A 17622-nucleotide genomic window follows, 5' to 3' on the forward strand; every position below is an offset into this window, starting at 1 on the left:
CTTAATCCCCATTTTCCAGATGAGGGAACTGAGGCCCAGAGAAGTGAAGTGACTTGTCCAAAGTCCCACAGCTGACAATTGGCGGAGCCGGGATTTGAACCCATGACCTCTGACTCCAAAGCCCGCGCTCTTTCCACTGAGCCACGCTGCTTCTCATTTAAAAATGACCAGAAGGGGGAAAATGGTCAAACCCATCCTGGGTCCCCCTAAAACTTTCCACCCCAGGGTCCGGGGCAGATCAGTACCTTGGCTCTCCATCCCACAGGAAAGGCAGATCTCAATTCTGGCCACGGACAGGACCTTCTGCCCAGGCTATTTCATCATCATCAATCGTATTTACTGAGCGCTTACTGTGTGCAGAGCACTGTACTAAGCGCTTGGGAAGTACAAATTGGCAACATATAGAGACAGTCCCTACCCAACAGTGGGCTCACAGTCTAAAAGGGGGAGACAAAACCAAACATACTAACAAAATAAAATAAATGGAATAGATATGGACAAGTAAAATAAATAAATAGAGTAATAAATATGTACAAACATATATACATATATACAGGTGCTGTGGGGAAGGGAAGGAGGTAAGATGGGGGGGATGGCGAGGGGGACGAGGGGGAGAGGAAGGAAGGGGCTCAGTCTGGGAGGGCCTCCTGGAGGAGGTGAGCTCTCAGTAGGGCCTTGAAGGGAGGAAGAGAGCTAGCTTGGCGGATGGGCAGAGGGAGGGCATTCCAGGCTATTTCCTAGACCCCCCTGAAGGTGCAGACCGTGGATCCCCCCCATCCAAACCCCAGCCCTGTCAAAAGTCGGTGCTTGGACAGCGCTCGCCCGCAACATCTCCCCCCTCGGCCCGGAGAGTGGGGTAGGGAAGGAGGAGTGAACTGGGGTGCTTTGGGATACAATCAATCAATCAATTGGATTTATTGAGCGCTTACTGTGTGTAGAGCACTGTAATAAGCGCTTGGGAAGTACAAGTTGGCAACATATAAGAGACGGTCCCTACCCAACAGTGGGCTCACAGTCTAAAAGGGGGTAGTCTAAAAGGCGGGGGAGTTTAAAAGGGGGAGTCTAAAAGGGGGATACAGGAGGCTGTCTGTAAGAGTAGAGGATAGAGGGACTCAGAAGCATAAGGTATTTGTGGGGGACTAGAGATGGGGGAGCAATGGATTGAATCAAAGGGGTTTAGGGACTCAATAATAATAATTATTATTATGGTATTTGCTAAGCGCTAAGTACCAAGCACTCTTCTAAGTGCTGCAGTGAATACAAGGTAATCAGGTTGTCCCAATACAATTTAACAGAGTTAAGTTAGCAGAGAGGTTCACTGCCCACAATGAGCTTCCAGTCAAGGGCGCTTAGTACAGTGCTCTGCACACAGTAAGCGCTCAATAAATACGACTGATTGATGAAGAGAGGGAAGACAGATAAAAGATAATAATAATAACAACGGTGTTATTTGTTAAGTGCTTACTATGTGCCAAGCACTGTTCTAAATGCTGGGGGGGGGGGGGTGTACAAGGTGATCAGATTGTTCCGTGTGGGGCTCACAGTCTTAATCCCCATTTTACAGATGAGTAACTGAGGCACAGAGAAGTTAAGTGAATTGCCCAAAGTCACACAGCTGACAAGGGGCGGGACTAGAACCCACAACCTCTGCCTCCTAAGCCCAGGCTCTCTCCACTGAGCCCCGATGCTTCTTTAGGGAAGGTAGCGGGGGCACCGGCCCCTTAATAATAATCATGACGGCATTTGTTAAGCGCTTACTATGTGCCAAGCACTGTTCTAAGCGCTGGGGGGGGGATACAAGGTGATCAGATTGTCCCACGTGGGGCTCACAGTCTTAATCCCCATTTTACAGATGAGGGAACTGAGGCACAGAGAAGTTAAGTGAATTGCCCAAAGTCACACAGCTAAGTGGTGGGATTAGAACCCACAACCTCTGCCTCTTCAGCCTGGGCTCTCTCCACTGAGCCCCAATGCTTCTCTAGGGACGGGAGCAGGGGCACTGGCCCCTTAATAATGATGGCATTTGTTAAGCGCTTACTATGTGCCAAGAACTGTTCTAAACGCTGGCGGGGGGGGGAGATACAAGGTAATCAAGGTTGTCCCATGTGGGGCTCACAGTCTTCATCCCCATTTTAGAGATGAGGGAATTGAGGCACAGAGAATAATCATAATGACGGCATTTAGTAACTGCTTACTATGTGCAAAGCACTGTTCTAAGTGCTGGGGAGGTTACAAGGTGATCAGGTTGTCCCGGGGGGGCTCACAGTCTTCATCCCTATTTGACAGATGACATAACTGAGGCCTACAGAAGTGAAGTGCCTTGCCCAAAGTCACCCAGCTGACAGTTGGCAGAGCCGGGATTTGAACCCATGACCTCTGACTCCGAAGCCCGGGCTCTTTCCACTGAGCCACGCTGACTTGCCCCAAGTCACCCAGCTGCCAAGTGGCATGGGATTCGGGCTTTGGAGTCAGAGGTCATGGGTTCGAATCCCAGCTCCACCACACGTCTGCTGTGTGATCTTGTGTGACACAACTTCTCTGAGCCTCAGTTCCCTCATCTGTCAAATGGGGATGAGGACTGGGAGCCCCACGTGGGACAACCTGATCACCTTGGAACCTTCCCAGCGCTTAAAGCAGTGCAATGCACATAGTAAGCACTTAATAAATGCCATCATTATTATTATTATTATCTGTAAAATGGGGATGAAGACTGTGAGCCCCATGTGGGACAACCTGATTTAATCGCATTTATTGAGCGCTTACTGTGTGCACAGCATTGTACTAAGCGCTTAAGCTGATCACCTTGGAGCCTCCCCAGTGCTTAGAATGGTGCAATGCACATAGTAAGCGCTTAATAAATGTCATCATCATTATGATTATTATCTGTCAAATGGGGACGAAGACTGTGAGCCCCTCAGTGGGACAACCTGATCACCTTGGAACCTTCCCAGTGCTTACAGCAGTGCAATGCACATAGTAAGCGCTTAATAAATGCCATTATTATTATTATTATTATCTGTAAAATGGGGATGAAGACTGTGAGCCCCTCTTGGGACAACCTGATTCAATCGTATTTACTGAGCGCTTACTGTGTGCACAGCACTGTACTAAGCGCTTAAGCCGATCACCTTGGAGCCTCCCCAGCGCTTAGAACGGTGCACTGCACATAGTAAGCGCTTAATAAATGTCATCATCATTATGATTATTATCTGTCAAATGGGGATGAAGACTGTGAGCCCCCGTGGGACAACCTGATCACCTTGGAACCTCCCCAGCGTTTAGAACAGTGCAATGCACATAGTAAGCGCTTAATAAATGCCATCATTATTATTATTATTAAAATGGGATGAAGACTGTGAGCCCCACGTGGTTCAACCTGATCACCTTGTAACCTCCTCAGAGCAGTGCAATGCACATAGTAAGCGCTTAATAAATGTCATCATCATTATTATTATTATCTGTGAAATGGGGATGAAGACTATGAGCCCCACGTGGGACAACCTGATTCAATCGTATTTACTGAGCGCTTACTGTGTGTAGAGCATCGTACTAATTGCTTAAGCTGATCACCTTGGAAACTCCCCAGCGCTTAGAACGGTGCAATGCACATAGTAAGCGCTTAATAAATGTCATCATCATTATGATTATTATCTGTCAAATGGGGATGAAGACTGTGAGCCCCCCGTGGGGCAACCTGATCACCTTGGAACCTCCCTGGCGCTTAGAGCAGTGCAATGCAATAGTTAGTGCTTAATAAATGCCATCATTATTATTATTATTAAAATGGGATGAAGACTGTGAACCCCACGGGGTTCAACCTGATCACCTTGGAGGCTCCCCAGCGCTTAGAATGGTGCAATGCACATAATAAGCGCTTAATAAATGTCATCATCATTATGATTATTATCTGTCAAATGGGGGGAGCACTGTACTAAGCGCTTGACCTGATCATCTTGGAGCCTCCCCGGTGCTTAGAACGGTGCAATGCACATAGTAAGCGCTTAATAAATGTCATCAACATCATTATTATTATCTGTCAAATGGGGATGAAGACTGTGAGTCGCCTGTGGGCCAACCTGATCACCTTGGAGCCTCCCCAGCACTTCGAACGGTGCAATGCACATAGTAAGCGCTTAATAAATGTCATCATCATTCTGATTATTATCTGTCAAATGGGGATGAAGATGGTGAGCCCCCCGTGGGACAACCTGATCACCTTGGAAGCTCCCCTGTGCTTAGAACGGTGCAATGCACATAGTAAGCGCTTAATAAATGTCATCATCATTATTGTTATTATCTGTCAAATGGGGATTAAGATGGTGAGCCCCATGTGGGACAACCTGATCACCTTGGAGGCTCCCCAGTGCTTAGAACGGTGCAATGCACATAATAAGTGCTTAATAAATGTCATCATTATGATTATCATCTGTCAAATGGGGATGAAGACTGTGAGCCCCACGTGCAACCTGATTCAATCGCATTTATTGAGTGCTTACTGTGTGCAGAGCACTGTACTAAGCGCTTGACCTGATCACATTGGAGCCTCCCAGCGATTAGAACGGTGCAATGCACATAGTAAGCGCTTAATAAATGTCATCATCATCATTATTATTATCTGTCAAATGGGGATGAAGACTGTGAGCCGCCCGTGGGCCAACCTGATCACCTTGGAGGCTCCCCAGCGCTTAGAACGGTGCAATGCACATAGTAAGCGCTTAATAAATGTCATCATCATTATTATTATTATCTGTCAAATGGGGATGAAGATGGTGAGCCCCACGTGGGACCACCTGATCACCTTGGAACCTCCCCAGAGATTAGAACGGTGCAATGCACATAGTGTGCGCTTCATAAATGTCATCATCATTATTACTATTATCTGTAAAACAGGGATTAAGATGGTGAGCCCCCGTGGGACAACCTGATCACCTTGGAAGCTCCCCAGCGCCTAGAACGGTGCAATGCACATAGTAAGGGCTTAATAAATGTCATCATCACTATGATTATTACCTGTCAAATGGGGATTAAGATGGTGAGCCCTACGTGGGACCACCTGATCACCTTGGAGGCTCCCCAGCGCTTAGAACGGTGCAATGCACATAGTAAGCGCCTAATAAATGTCATCATCATTATTGTTATTATCTGTCAAATGGGGATGAAGACTGTGAGCCCCACGTGGGACAACCTGATTCAACCGTATTTATTCAATCGTATTTACTGCGCGCTTACTGTGTGCAAAGCATTGTACTACGCGCTTAAGCTGATCACCTTGGAGCCTCCCCAGCGCTTAGAACGGTGCAATACACATAGTAAGTGCTTAATAAATGTCATCATCATTATGATTATTACCTGTCAAATGGGGATGAAGACTGTGAGCCCCACGTGGGACAACCTGATTCAATCGCATTTATTGAGCGCTTACTGTGTGCAGAGCATTATACTATGCGCTTAAGCTGATCACCTTGGAACCTCCCCAGCGCTTAGAACGGTGCAATGCACATGGTAAGCGCTTAATAAATGTCATCATCATTATTGTTATTATCTGTCAAATGGGGATGAAGACTGTGAGCCCCCCGTGGGACAACCTGATCACCTTGGAACCTCCCCAGCGCTTAGAACGGTGCAATGCACATAGTAAGTGCTTAATAAATGTCATCATTATTATTGTTATTATCTGTCAAATGGGGATTAAGATGGTGAGCCCCACGTGGGACAACCTGATCACCTTGTAACCTCCCCAGCGCTAGAGCAGTGCAATGCACATAATAAGAGCTTAATAAATGTCATCATCATTATTATTATTATCTGCCAAATGGGGATGAAGACTGTGAGCCCCACGTGGGACAACCTGATTCAATTGCATTTACTGAGCGCTTACTGTGTGCAGAGCACTGTACTAAGCGCTTGACTTGATCACCTTGGAGCCTCCCGAGTGCTTAGAATCAATCGTATTTACTGAGCACTTACTGTGTGCAGAGCACTGTGCTAAGCACTTAGAACGGTGCAATGCACATAGTAAGCGCTTAATGTCATCATCATTATGATCATTATGTCAAATGGGGATGAAGACTGTGAGCCCCCCGTGGGACCACCTGATCACCTTGGAACCTCCCCAGCGCTTAGAACGGTGCAATGCACATAGTAAGCGCTTAATAAATGTCATCATCATTATGATTATTATCTGTCAAATGGGGATGAAGACTGTGAGCCCCACGTGGGACAACCTGATCACCTTGGAGACTCCCCAGCGCTTAGAACGGTGCAATGCACATAATAAGCGCTTAATAAACGTCATCATCATTATGATTATTATCTGTCAAATGGGGATGAAGACTGTGAGCCCCACGTGGGACAACCTGATTCAATCGCATTTACTGAGCGCTTACTGTGTGCACAGCATTGTACTAAGCGCTTAAGCTGATCACCTTGGAACCTCCCCAGCGCTTAGAACGGTGCAATGCACATAGTAAGCGCTTAATAAATGTCATCATCATTATGATTATTATCTGTCAAATGGGGATGAAGACTGTGAGCCCCACGTGGGACAACCTGATTCAATCGCATTTACTGAGCGCTTACTGTGTGCACAGCATTGTACTAAGCGCTTAAGCTGATCCCCTTGGAACCTCCCCAGCAATTAGAACGGTGCAATGCACATAGTAAGCGCTTAATAAATATCATCATCATTATGATTATTATCTGTCAAATGGGGATTAAGATGGTGAGCCCTACGTGGGACCACCTGATCACCTTGGAACCTCCCCAGCGCTTAGAGCAGTGCAATGCAATAGAAAGCGCTTAATAAATGCCATCATTATTAAAATGGGATGAAGACTGTGAGCCCCACGTGGTCACCTTGGAGGCTCCCCAGCGCTTAGAACGGTGCAATGCACATAGTAAGCGCTTAATAAATGTCATCATCATTATGATTATTATCTGTCAAATGGGGATGAAGACGGTGAGCCCCACGTGGGTCAACCTGATCACCTTGGGAGCTCCCCAGCGCTTAGAACGGTGCAATACACATAATAAGCGCTTAATAAATGTCATCATCATTATGATTATTATCCCGCCGGGGATCCCGGGATGGGGGACGAGGCGGGATAGTCACCGTTGTGGGGCTGGTCCCGTCCGGAGCAGTGCGCGCCCAGGGCGGCCACCGCGGCCGACACCGGGACCCACACGTCCGGCCCCGGTCCCGGCCGCCGCCGCCGCCGCCACGTGCTCGCCGCCGCCGCCGCCGCCGCCGCCGCCGCCGCGGCGCTCTGCGCATGCGCCCCGGGCGCCCGTCGCAGCCCGCCCGCCCGCGGGTCCGGGCCCCCCGGCAGCCGGACCGCCGTCACGGCCGCCGCCCGCCGCCACAGCCGCAGCCCCAGCATCCCCCCGACACCGGCGGGGGACACCACCAACATGGCCGGAACCCGGACCGGGGACCGGGGGGGGGGGGGGGGCGGGCGAGCCCCCCAGGGCCTCACGGGAAATGTAGTCCGGCGCCCGCCAGGCCCAGGGCCCGGGGGCGGCCGGAGAACTACATCCCCCAGGATGCAGCGCGCCGGGCCGGACAACGGCCGCCCGCAGCCGGCTCCCGGGGGCTGCTGGGAAAGAGAGTTCTCAGCGGGGAAACCGGCCACAAGGGGACTGTGCTTTGAGCAGGCGCCCTCCTTCATTCGTTCATTCATTCATTCGTTCGTTCGTTCGTTCATCATTCGGTCAGTCACTCAGTCGGTCGGTCAGTCAGTCACTCAGTCAGTTACTCAGTCGTTCGTTCGTTCATTCATTCAGTCATTCACTCAGTCAGTCGTTCGTTCATTCATTCAGTCAGTCAGTCACTCAGTCAGTCGTTCGTTCATTCATTCATTCAGTCGTTCATTCATTCATTCATTGTCAGTCAGTCAGTCAGTCACACAGTCAGTCAGTCGTTCGTTCCTTCATTCATTCAGTTAGTCAGTCACTCAGTCACTCACTCGTTCGTTCATTCATTCATTCAGTCAGTCAGTCACTCAGTCAGTCATTCGTTCATTCATTCATTGTCAGTCAGTCACTCAGTCACTCGTTCGTTCATTCATTCATTCATTGTCAGTCAGTCACTCACTCACTCGTTCATTATTCATTCATTCATTGTCAGTCAGTCAGCCACTCACTCGTTCATTCATTCATTCAGTCAGTCAGTCGTTCATTCGTTCGTTCATTCATTGTCGGTCAGTCGTTCGTTCATTCATTCAGTCAGTCAGTCGCCATTCATTCATTCATTCAGTCAGTCAGTCAGTCGTCATTCATTCATTCAGTCAGTCGTCATTCATTCAGTCAGTCAGTCGTTCGTTCATTCGTTCATTCATTCAATCGTATTTATTGAGAGCTTACTGTGTGCAGAGCACTGTACTAAGTGCTTGGGAAGTACAAGTTGGTAACATACAGAGACGGTCCCTACCCAACAGCGGGCTCACAGTCTAGGAGGGGGAGACAGACAACAAAACAAAACAAAACATATTAACAAAATAAAATAAATAGAATACATATTTATTAATTCATTCATTCAATCGTATTTAGTGAGCACTTACTGTGTGCGGAGCACTGGACTAAGCGCTTGGGAAGTACAAGTTGGCAACATCTAGAGATGGTCCCTACCCAACAGCGGGCTCACAGTCTAGAAGGGGGAGACAGACAACAAAACAAAATAATGATAATAATAATAATGGCATTTATTGAGCGCTTACTATGTGCAAAGCACTGTTCTAAGCGCTGGTGAGGTTACAAAGTGATGAGGTTGTCCCACGGGGGGCTCACAGTCTTAACCCCCATTTTACAGATGAGGTAACTGAGGCCCAGAGAAGTTAAGTGACTTGCCCAAAGTCACACAGCTGACAAGTGGGGAGCTGAGATTTGAACCCATGACCTCTGGCTCCAAAGCTCGGGCTCTTTCCACTGAGCCACGCTAACAAAATATAATAAATAGAAAAATACATATTCATTCATTCATTCATTCATTCATTCATTCAATCGTATTTGTTGAGCGCTTACTGTGTGCAGAGCACACAGAGCTCTTGGGCAGTACATCGGCAACATATAGAGACGGTCCCTACCCAACAGTGGGCTCACAGTCTAGAAGGAGGGACAGAGAACAAAACAAAACATATTAACAAAATAAAATAAATAGAATAAACATGTACAAATAAAATAAATAAATAGAATAATAAATATGTATAAACATATATACATATATACAGGTGCTCTGGGGAGGGGGAGGAGGGGGAAAGGAAGGAGGGGGCTCAGTCTGGGAAGGCCTCCAGGACTAAGTGCTTGGAAAGTACAATTCAGCAATAAAGAGAGACAATCCCTGCCCACAATGGGCTTACAGTCTGGCATCGGGGGGCGGGGTGGGGGTGGGGCAGACAGACATCAGTGATCTTGGTATGTGTTAAACGTCTAAGATGTGTCAAGCGCTGTACTAAGCACTGGGGTAGATGGAAAGAGCATGGGCTTGGGAGTCGGAGATCATGAGTTCAAATCCCTGCGCCACCAATTGTCAGCTGTGTGACTTTGGGCAAGTCACTTAGCTCAGTGGAAAGAGTATGGGCTGCGGAGTCAGAGATCGTGGGTTCAAATCCTGGCTCTGCCAATTGCCAGCTGTGGGACTTTGGGCAAGTCACTTCACTTCTCTGGGCCTCAGTTACCTCATCTGTAATATGGGGATTAAGACTGTGAGGCCCCCATGGGACAACCTGATCACCTTGTAACCTCCCCAGCACTTAGAACAGTGTTTTGCACATAGTAAGTGCTTAATAAATGCCATCATCATTATTATGATTCTCTGTGCCTTAGTTCCCTCATCCTTAAAATGGGGATGAAGAGTGTGAGTCCCACGTGGGACAACCTGATCACCTTGTATCCTCCCCGGCGCTTAGAACAGTGTTTTGCACATAGTAAGCGCTTAACAAATGCCATCATTATTATCCAAGAAGATGATGACGATGGTATTTGTTAACCGCTTACTATGTGCCAAGCACTGTTCTAAGCCTGTCCCACATTCTGAGTAGGAGGAAGAACAAGTATTGAATCCCCATTTTGCAGATGCAGGACGGGAGCCCCAAAGAAATGAAGTGACTTGTCCAAAGCCAACAGCAGGTACGCGGTGGATTGGGGATTAGAACCCAAGTCCTCTGACTCCCAGATTTGTGCCTTCTCCATTACCATGCTGCTCTACCCGAGTGCTTAATGTAGTACTTGGCAAATAGTAAGCACTTAATAAATACTATTATTATTATTATTCCCAAGAAGTTAGGAGTGTTGGTTCCAGTCTTTCATTCATTCATTCAGTTGTATTTATTGAGCGCTTATTGTGCGCAAAGCACTGTACTAAGTGCTTGGGAAGTACAAGCTGGCCACATACAGAGATGGTCCCTACCCAACAACGGGCTCACAGCCTACAAGGGGGAGGCAGACCACAGAACAAAACCAGTAGACAGCTGTCAATAACATCAGAATAAATAGAATTATAGCTATACACATTATTAACAAAATAGAGTAATAAATATGTACATATATACAAGTGCTGCAGGGAGGGGAAGGGGGTCGGTGGAGAGGGGAGGAGGAGAGGGAAAAAGGGGAGGGCTCAGCCTGGGAAGGCCTCCTGGAGGAGGTGAGCTCCCAGAAGGGCTTTGAAGGGGGGAAAAGAGCTAGCTTGGCGGATGGGTGGAGGGAGGGCATTCCAGGCCGGGGGAAGGACGTGGGCCGGGGGTCGACGGTGGGACAGGTGAGAATGAGGCATGGTGAGGAGATTAGCGGCAGGGAAGCGGAGGGTGTGGGCTGGGCTGGAGAAGGAAAGAAGGAAGACGAGGTAGGAGGGGGCGAGGTGATGGAGAGTCTTGAAGTCAAGAGTGAGGAGTTTCTGCCTGATGCGTGGGTTGATTGGTAGCCAGTGGAGATTTTTGAGGAGGGCAGTAACATGCCCAGAGCGTTTCCGCACAAAGATGATCCGGGCAGCAGCGTGAAGTATAGATTGAAGTGAGGAGAGACAGGAGGATGGGAGATCAGAGAGGAGGCTGATGCAGTAATCCAGTCGGGATAGGATGAGAGATTGAACCAGCAGGGTAGCAGTTTGGATGGAGAGGAAAGGGCGGATCTTGGCGATGTTGTGGAGCTGAGACCGGCAGGTTTTGGTGACAGCTTGGATGTAAGGGGTGAATGAGAGAGCGGAGTCGAGGATGACACCAAGTTTCCGGGCTTGTGAGACGGGAAGGATGGTAGTGCCGTCAACGGTGATGGGAAAGTCAGGGAGAGGGCAGGGTTTTGGAGGGAAGATAAGGAGTTAAGTCTTGGGCATATTGAGTTTTAGATGGAGGGCAGACATCCAGATGGAGATGTCTTGAAGGCAGGAAGAGACACGAGCCTGAAGGGAGGGAGAGAGAGAGCAGGGGCAGAGACGTAGATTTGGGTGTCATCAGCCTAGAGATGATAGTTGAAGCCGTGGGAGAGAATGAGTTCACCAAGGGAGTGCGTGTAGATAGAGAACAGAAGGGGACTGAGAACTGACCCTTGAGGAACTCCGACAGTAAGGGGATGGGAGGGGAAGGAGGAGTCCGCAAAAGAGACTGAGAATGAACGGCCGGGGAGATGAGGAGAACCAGGAGAGGACAGAGTCTGTGAAGCCAAGGTTGGATAGCGTGTTGAGGAGAAGGGGGTGGTCCACAGTGTCAAAGGCAGCTGAGAGGTCGAAGAGGATTAAGATAGAGTATGAGCCGTTAGATTTGGCAAGCAGGAGGTCATTGGTGACCTTTGAGAGGGCAGTTTCGGTGGAATGTAGGGGATGGAAGCCAGATAGGAGGGGGTCGAGAAGACTGAAGGCACATCTCCTCCAAGGGGCCTTCCCAAACTAATCCCCACTTTTCCTCATTTCCCACTCCCTTCTGTGTCACCCTGATTTGTTCCCTTTGTTCTTCCCTCACCCCCTACCCCACAGCACTTATGTGTATATCTGTAATTTTAGTTGTATTGATGTCTGTTTACTTGTATTGATGTCTGTTCCACTCCCACCCCTCTAGACTGTGAGCTCATTGTGGGCAGGGATTGTCTCTCTTTATTGCTGTATTGCACTTCCCCAAGCACTTAGTACAGTGCTCTGCACACAGTAAGAGCTCAATAAATACGAATGAGTGAATGAAGTGTCCAGTAGCGCTGTGGACAGGGAATGTGTCTACCAATTCTGTTGTTTTGAACTCTCCCAAGCGCTTAGTACAGTACTCTGTACACAATAAGTGCTGAATAAATACCATTGATTGAATACAGCACTCTGCACCAGAAGGTGCTCTGAACAGTGCTTCGCACACAGTTAGTGCTTCCCAAGTGCTTAGTACAGTGCTCTGCACACAGCAAGCACTCAATAAATACAATAGAATGAATGAATGAATGACACGGCTCAGTGGAAAGAGCATAGGCTTTGGAGTCAGAGGTCATGGGTTCAAATTCCGGCTCCGCCAATTGTCAGCTGTGTGACTTTGGGCAAGTCACTTCACTTCTCTGTGCCTTTGTTATGTCATCTGTAAAATGGGGATGAAGACTGTGAGCACCCCCTGGGACAACCTGATCACCTTGTAACCTCCCCAGTGCTTAGAAAAGTGCTTTGCACATAGTAAGCACTTAATAAATGCCATCATCATTATTATTATCACCCAGGAAATCAGTTGCCTTTCCCTCTTTGGGAGAATTAGAAAAGGGGAAAAAGTGAACACGGAAGCCACCAACTGTAAACACAAAAGAGTTTTTTATTCTCTGGCCAGAGAATGTCCCCTTCATTCTATTTCAACCTGAACCCAGAAAGAAAACAACTAAAAGCAAAAGCAAGCTCAAAAAAAAATGAACAGTAAGTCACCCGAACAATATTAGAAAAGTTTATCTGACTTGAAAGCATAGCATTCATCAAGTGAAAAGAACATAATTCGTGTCTGGGGAGGGTTTACAAACCTGCCTCAGAAAACCCAGAGAGTGGAGTGGAGAATTGAGAACTGACTGCGATGAGAAGAGGCTTCAGAGCCCCGGGGTCTCTCTGGATGGGGGGGACCAGGGAGAGTTGGGAAGACAGAAGCTGGACTCAAACGTCCAGGGAAGGTGATAACTGGCTTGGCGAGGAAGGCGGTGGACTGGAGGAGGGAGGGAAAGGGCAGGTTTCAAGTGGGCTTGAGTGTGAGTCTTCTGTGGCGCTGAGAGTCCGGGATGAGTGTCCCAGTCAGAAAGCAGACCAGAGATCCGGCCCAGCGCTGCGGAGCAGGACAAGGAGCCCAGGAAGAAACAAGGACATCAGACGTCCAGGGACCGTGTTTCTGACTCCGGCGGCTGCAGGGAGAGAAGGCGGTGGAGATAGGAGAGAAGGGGGTCAATCCTGAGGCCTTGGGGGACATAAGAGCCAGAAAGGGGGGATTCCCTGCCCTGGGGCCCCCTCTTGATCCCAGGCTGCAGGGAGAGGAGAGGTCTCCTCCCGCTCCCCAAGGTACAGCTGGGCCCCCAACATCCCGGCTGAGGACCAGAGATTAGGGATCAGGACCAGGAGAGTCTCTGGCTGGGGTTTCCATCGCGTCTGTCCTCTCACCCATCATGACTAATAGCTCAGCCATTAGACCGCAAGCTCTTCAAAGACACAGAGGGTGTCTTTTGTGTCTAATACAGACTCTCCAAGCATCCAGAGAAGCAACGTGGCTCAGTGGAAAGAGCACGGGCTTTGGAGTCAGTGGTCATGGGTTCAAATCCCGGCTTTGCCAATTGTCAGCTGTGTGACTTTGGGCAAGTCACTTAACTTCTCTGGGCATCTATAAAAATGGGAATTAAGACTGTGAGCCCCCCATGGGACAACCTAATCAGCTTGTAACCTCCCCAGTGCTTAGAACAGTGCTTTGCACATAGTAAGTGTTTAATAAATGCCATTATTATTATCCAGTATAGTAGCCCCCCTTGCACTTGGATTTGTATGCTTTATTCACCCCACCCTCAACCCCACAGCACTAATGTCCATATCTGTAATTTATTTTAATGTCTATCTCCCCCTCTAGATTGGCAAGGACTGTGTATACCATTATACTCTCCCAAGAGCTTAATACATAGTGCTCTGCCCACTCTAAGTGTTCAGTAAATATGATTGATTGATGCTGGGCTCTGGGCTGGGGCTGGATCCTATCCCTCCCAGAGCACAGCGCCTTGCATAAAACACCCTGCACATGAGCCCGTTGTTGGGTAGGGACCGTCTCTATATGTTGCCAACTTGTACTTCCCAAGCGCTTAGTACAGTGCTCTGCTCACAGTAAGAGCTCAACAAATGATTGAATGAATGAATGACACATGGGGCAGGAGGGGCAGAACAAGGAAGTGGCTGCTTCCCTGAAATCAGCAGCAGCAGTGACATCTATTGAGCACTTCACGTGAGCAGAAAGCCATATTGGTCACTCTAGCAAAAAATCACTGGGCTGAGAGTCCGGGCACCTGGGTTCCAGACCTGACACTCCCACTGGGCCGCTTTGTGACCTTGGGCAAGTCAGTTAACCTCTCTGGGCCTCAGTTTCCTCAACTGTAACATGGGGATAAGGAGAAGCAGTGTGGCTCGGAGAAGCAGCATGGCTCAGTGGAAAGAGCCCAGGCTTGAGAGTCAGAGGTCATAGGTTCTAATCCCAGCTCCGCCACTTGTCAGCTGTGTGACTTTGGGCAAGTCACTTCACTTCCCTGGGTATCAGTTACCTCATCTGTAAAATGGGGATTAAGACTGTGAGCCCCATGTGGGACAACCTGATCACCTTGTACTCCCCCAGCGCTTAGAACAGTGCTTTGCACATAGTAAGCGCTTAACAAATATCATTATTATTATTATTCACTGTGTGTCTAATATAGGACAAGGACAGTGCCCCATCTGATAGCCTTGTATCTTCCTGAGGTTTTAGCATAAAGTAAGTGCTTAACAAATGCTATAGTCACCATCATTATTATTATTATCACTATTATTATAGTTGTTAAGCATTTACTACGTGTCAAGCACTGTTCTAAGTGCTGGAACAGTTAATCAGTTTGGACACAGTCCCTGTCCAACATGGGACTCACAGCCTAAGTAGGGCCGAGCAGCACTGTATTGGATGCCTATTTGGGGGAGCACTGTACCAGGCACTTAAGAGTAGACAACAAAGGTTGATGAGGGAGGGAGGACTGTAGGGAGGGAAGAAAGGAAGGAAGGCCACCTCTGCCCTCGAGAAGCTTACAACCTGACCGCTGGGCTGTGCGGGACGGAGGTAGGGACGAGTGGAGAGACCGTCTTTTTCTGTGTCTGGAGATGCATTTGGCACTTCTCCTTCCTGGAACATAGAGAATTAAACTTTCCGTTCCCCCGCCATCCCCACCCTCCCGCCTGCTCCAGGAACCCTCTGTCCCAACCTGGTCCTCAGCAGTCTCTCTTCTGTGGCCGCACACCTGCACCTTGACCCTCTTTTAGCAGAGGGGCACATGGCTACCCCGCAGCCTGACTCGCCTCAGGCTCCACCCCAGAATCCTGCAGCCTGGCTTCTCTCACACCTGATTCTGGCCCGCTGCAGCCTGATATCCTTCAGACCCCCTAACCCAGCCCAGCCACAGCCTGGCTTCCCTCAGATGCCCTAACCCAGCCTATCCAGAGTCTGGCTTCTCTCAGACCTCCTGACTCAGCCCATCCGCGGCCTGACTTCCCTCAGACCCCACCCCGGCCCGTGACAACAATCTGGTTTCCTTTCAGACCTCACCCCGACCACCTTCAGCCGGGCTTCCGTCAGACCCTGGCCTGGCCCCCCTCCAACTGGCCTCTCTCTCTCAGACTCCAAACCACCATCGACTGATTTGCCCCCAAACCTCCCACTCACCCCCGAGGTAGGCGCAGTTGAAGTGGCTGCAGGTACGGTTGGCGCTCTTTAGGGCAAAGCTGGGCCCTCCCCAGCCCTGGTCCTTCTCCCTGACCACCGTGAACTCCTCGTTGCCGGACACCAGCACTTCCTCATGGCCGGAGTGGCCAGAGAACGGCCCCAGCGGGACGCTGAAGCAGCTGTACACCGCATAAGCCGGGAGGGTGTCGAAGTCGGCCACGGGCCAGGGGGCCAGCGTCGCTGAAGCGAGCTGGCCCAGGCGGACGGTGCCTCTTTGGCCCGGGTAGAGCCAGCCCGGGCAGAGGCGATAGGCGGCCTTCCAGGGCTGGCCAGAGCAGGGGCCCCTCAGGAGCTGCAGGCCGCGGGTCAGGTAGAAGTGCAGCGCCTTGAAACGGAAGCGTGCCAGGTAGCGGGTCCGGGAGGAGGCGTAGCGCCGGACAGCAGTGTGGAAGTGCCTCAGGAGCGTGCCGTTTGTGTAGGCCACCAGGGCCGTGCCGTGCAGGTCGCTGAAGCCCGCGGGCAGCCTCTGACCCAGCTTCTGCTGCGCCCAGGTGGCGGCCGCTCGGTCCCACACGGCGGCGAAAAAGCGGCTTTGGCCCCGCTCCATGCGGAGCAGCACCGGGGCCTTACGCTCCATCCACTCCGCACACCCCACGTACTCATCATCGAAGGGCGGCGGCCCCAGATGCCTGTCCAGATTCAGGCACTGGGCTTCTGCAGCCTGTGGGGCACAGGGGCGGGAACGGGCAGTGTGATGGCTGCCTCCCTCTGCCCAAAGGGGAGGGGAGCCTGAGTGTCCAGACAGGGAGCCGGGAGGACCAGGAGGGCCACACTCAGGCTCCCCTCCCCCTGTCTGGTGGCTGTGGGACAACTGGCTAGAGGGGAGCAAGGGTCAACCCCTCAGAGAGATCTTCCTCTCTGTCTCTCCCCATGTCTCTCTGCCTATCGCTCTTTGGCTCTCTCTACCCGCCATGATTCTTCTTGTCTCAGTTCCTTCTGCATCCCTCAGTGTCGCTTCCTGCCCCTAGATCTTTCTGTTTCACCTTTCTCTTCATTCCTCACTCTCCTTCGCTTTCCATTCATTCCTCCTGCATTCCAAACTCCTTCCACTCCAGCTCCTAAGAAGGCTGTGGGACCAGCCTGGAGACATCTCCAGGAAGAGGCAGGAGGGAGATGGAGGCAGTGGAGATAGCTGGGATCTTTGTGGTGCTGGGATGGAGCAGCGGGGGGCTGTGACAGGGGGCTGGGGTAGGATCCTTGCCCAATCCTGCCAATGACCTTGCTCCCATGAGGTCCAGGGTGGCTGGGGTGGGGGGGTGGGATGGAGAGGCCACAGGGTCTCCAGGAAGTTGGAACTAGTGCCAGGGGTGGGGTTGTCTCCTCTTGACCCTCTAGGGTGACATCTTGGGGGTCCCAGCCCTGAGCCAAGGAAGACTATCAGTAGGGGAGGAAAGGAGCGGGTGTGGAGGAAAGAGAGAAGGACTGAGGAAGCCCTACTGAGAGCTCACATCCTCCAGGAGGCCTTCCAAGACTGAGCCCCCTCCTTCCTCTCCCCCCATCCTACCTGCCTTACCTCCTTCCCTTCCCCACAGCACCTGTATATATGTATATATGTTTGTACATATTTATTACTCTATTTATTTATTTTAATTGTACATATTCTATTTTATTTTGTTAATATGTTTTGTTTTGTTCTCTGTCTCCCCCTTCTAGACTGTGAGCCCACTGTTGGGTAGGGACCGTCTCTATGTGTTGCCAACTTGTG

At 50.0% G+C, this 17622-nt stretch overlaps 2 protein-coding genes across 2 annotated transcripts in view; both read right to left on the reverse strand.

Annotated features, from left to right (window-relative positions):
• CLPB (caseinolytic mitochondrial matrix peptidase chaperone subunit B) overlaps nucleotides 1–7412 on the reverse strand; it is a 144881-nt gene extending 137469 nt beyond the window's left edge. The window contains exons 1-2 of the mRNA XM_038765061.1: nucleotides 7301–7412; nucleotides 7112–7219 (exon numbers count right to left, since the gene is read on the reverse strand). Of these exons, the coding sequence (XP_038620989.1) occupies nucleotides 7112–7219; nucleotides 7301–7412 (220 nt within the window). The remainder of the gene's footprint in view (nucleotides 1–7111; nucleotides 7220–7300) is intronic.
• A 5807-nt stretch (nucleotides 7413–13219) lies between these two features.
• LOC119943884 (ecto-ADP-ribosyltransferase 5-like) lies at nucleotides 13220–16521 on the reverse strand. The gene is made up of 3 exons (XM_038765073.1): nucleotides 15858–16521; nucleotides 15231–15320; nucleotides 13220–13326 (listed from the first exon to the last, which is right to left on the reverse strand). The coding sequence occupies exons 1-3, from the start codon at nucleotides 16492–16494 to the stop codon at nucleotides 13220–13222; spliced, it is 834 nt and encodes a 277-aa protein (XP_038621001.1). The 5' UTR covers nucleotides 16495–16521.
• Between the last annotated feature and the right edge of the window lie 1101 nt (nucleotides 16522–17622).

The sequence above is a fragment of the Tachyglossus aculeatus genome, chromosome 2, assembly GCF_015852505.1.
Source record: "Tachyglossus aculeatus isolate mTacAcu1 chromosome 2, mTacAcu1.pri, whole genome shotgun sequence".
In the NCBI taxonomy this organism is placed as follows: Eukaryota; Metazoa; Chordata; class Mammalia; order Monotremata; family Tachyglossidae; genus Tachyglossus; species Tachyglossus aculeatus.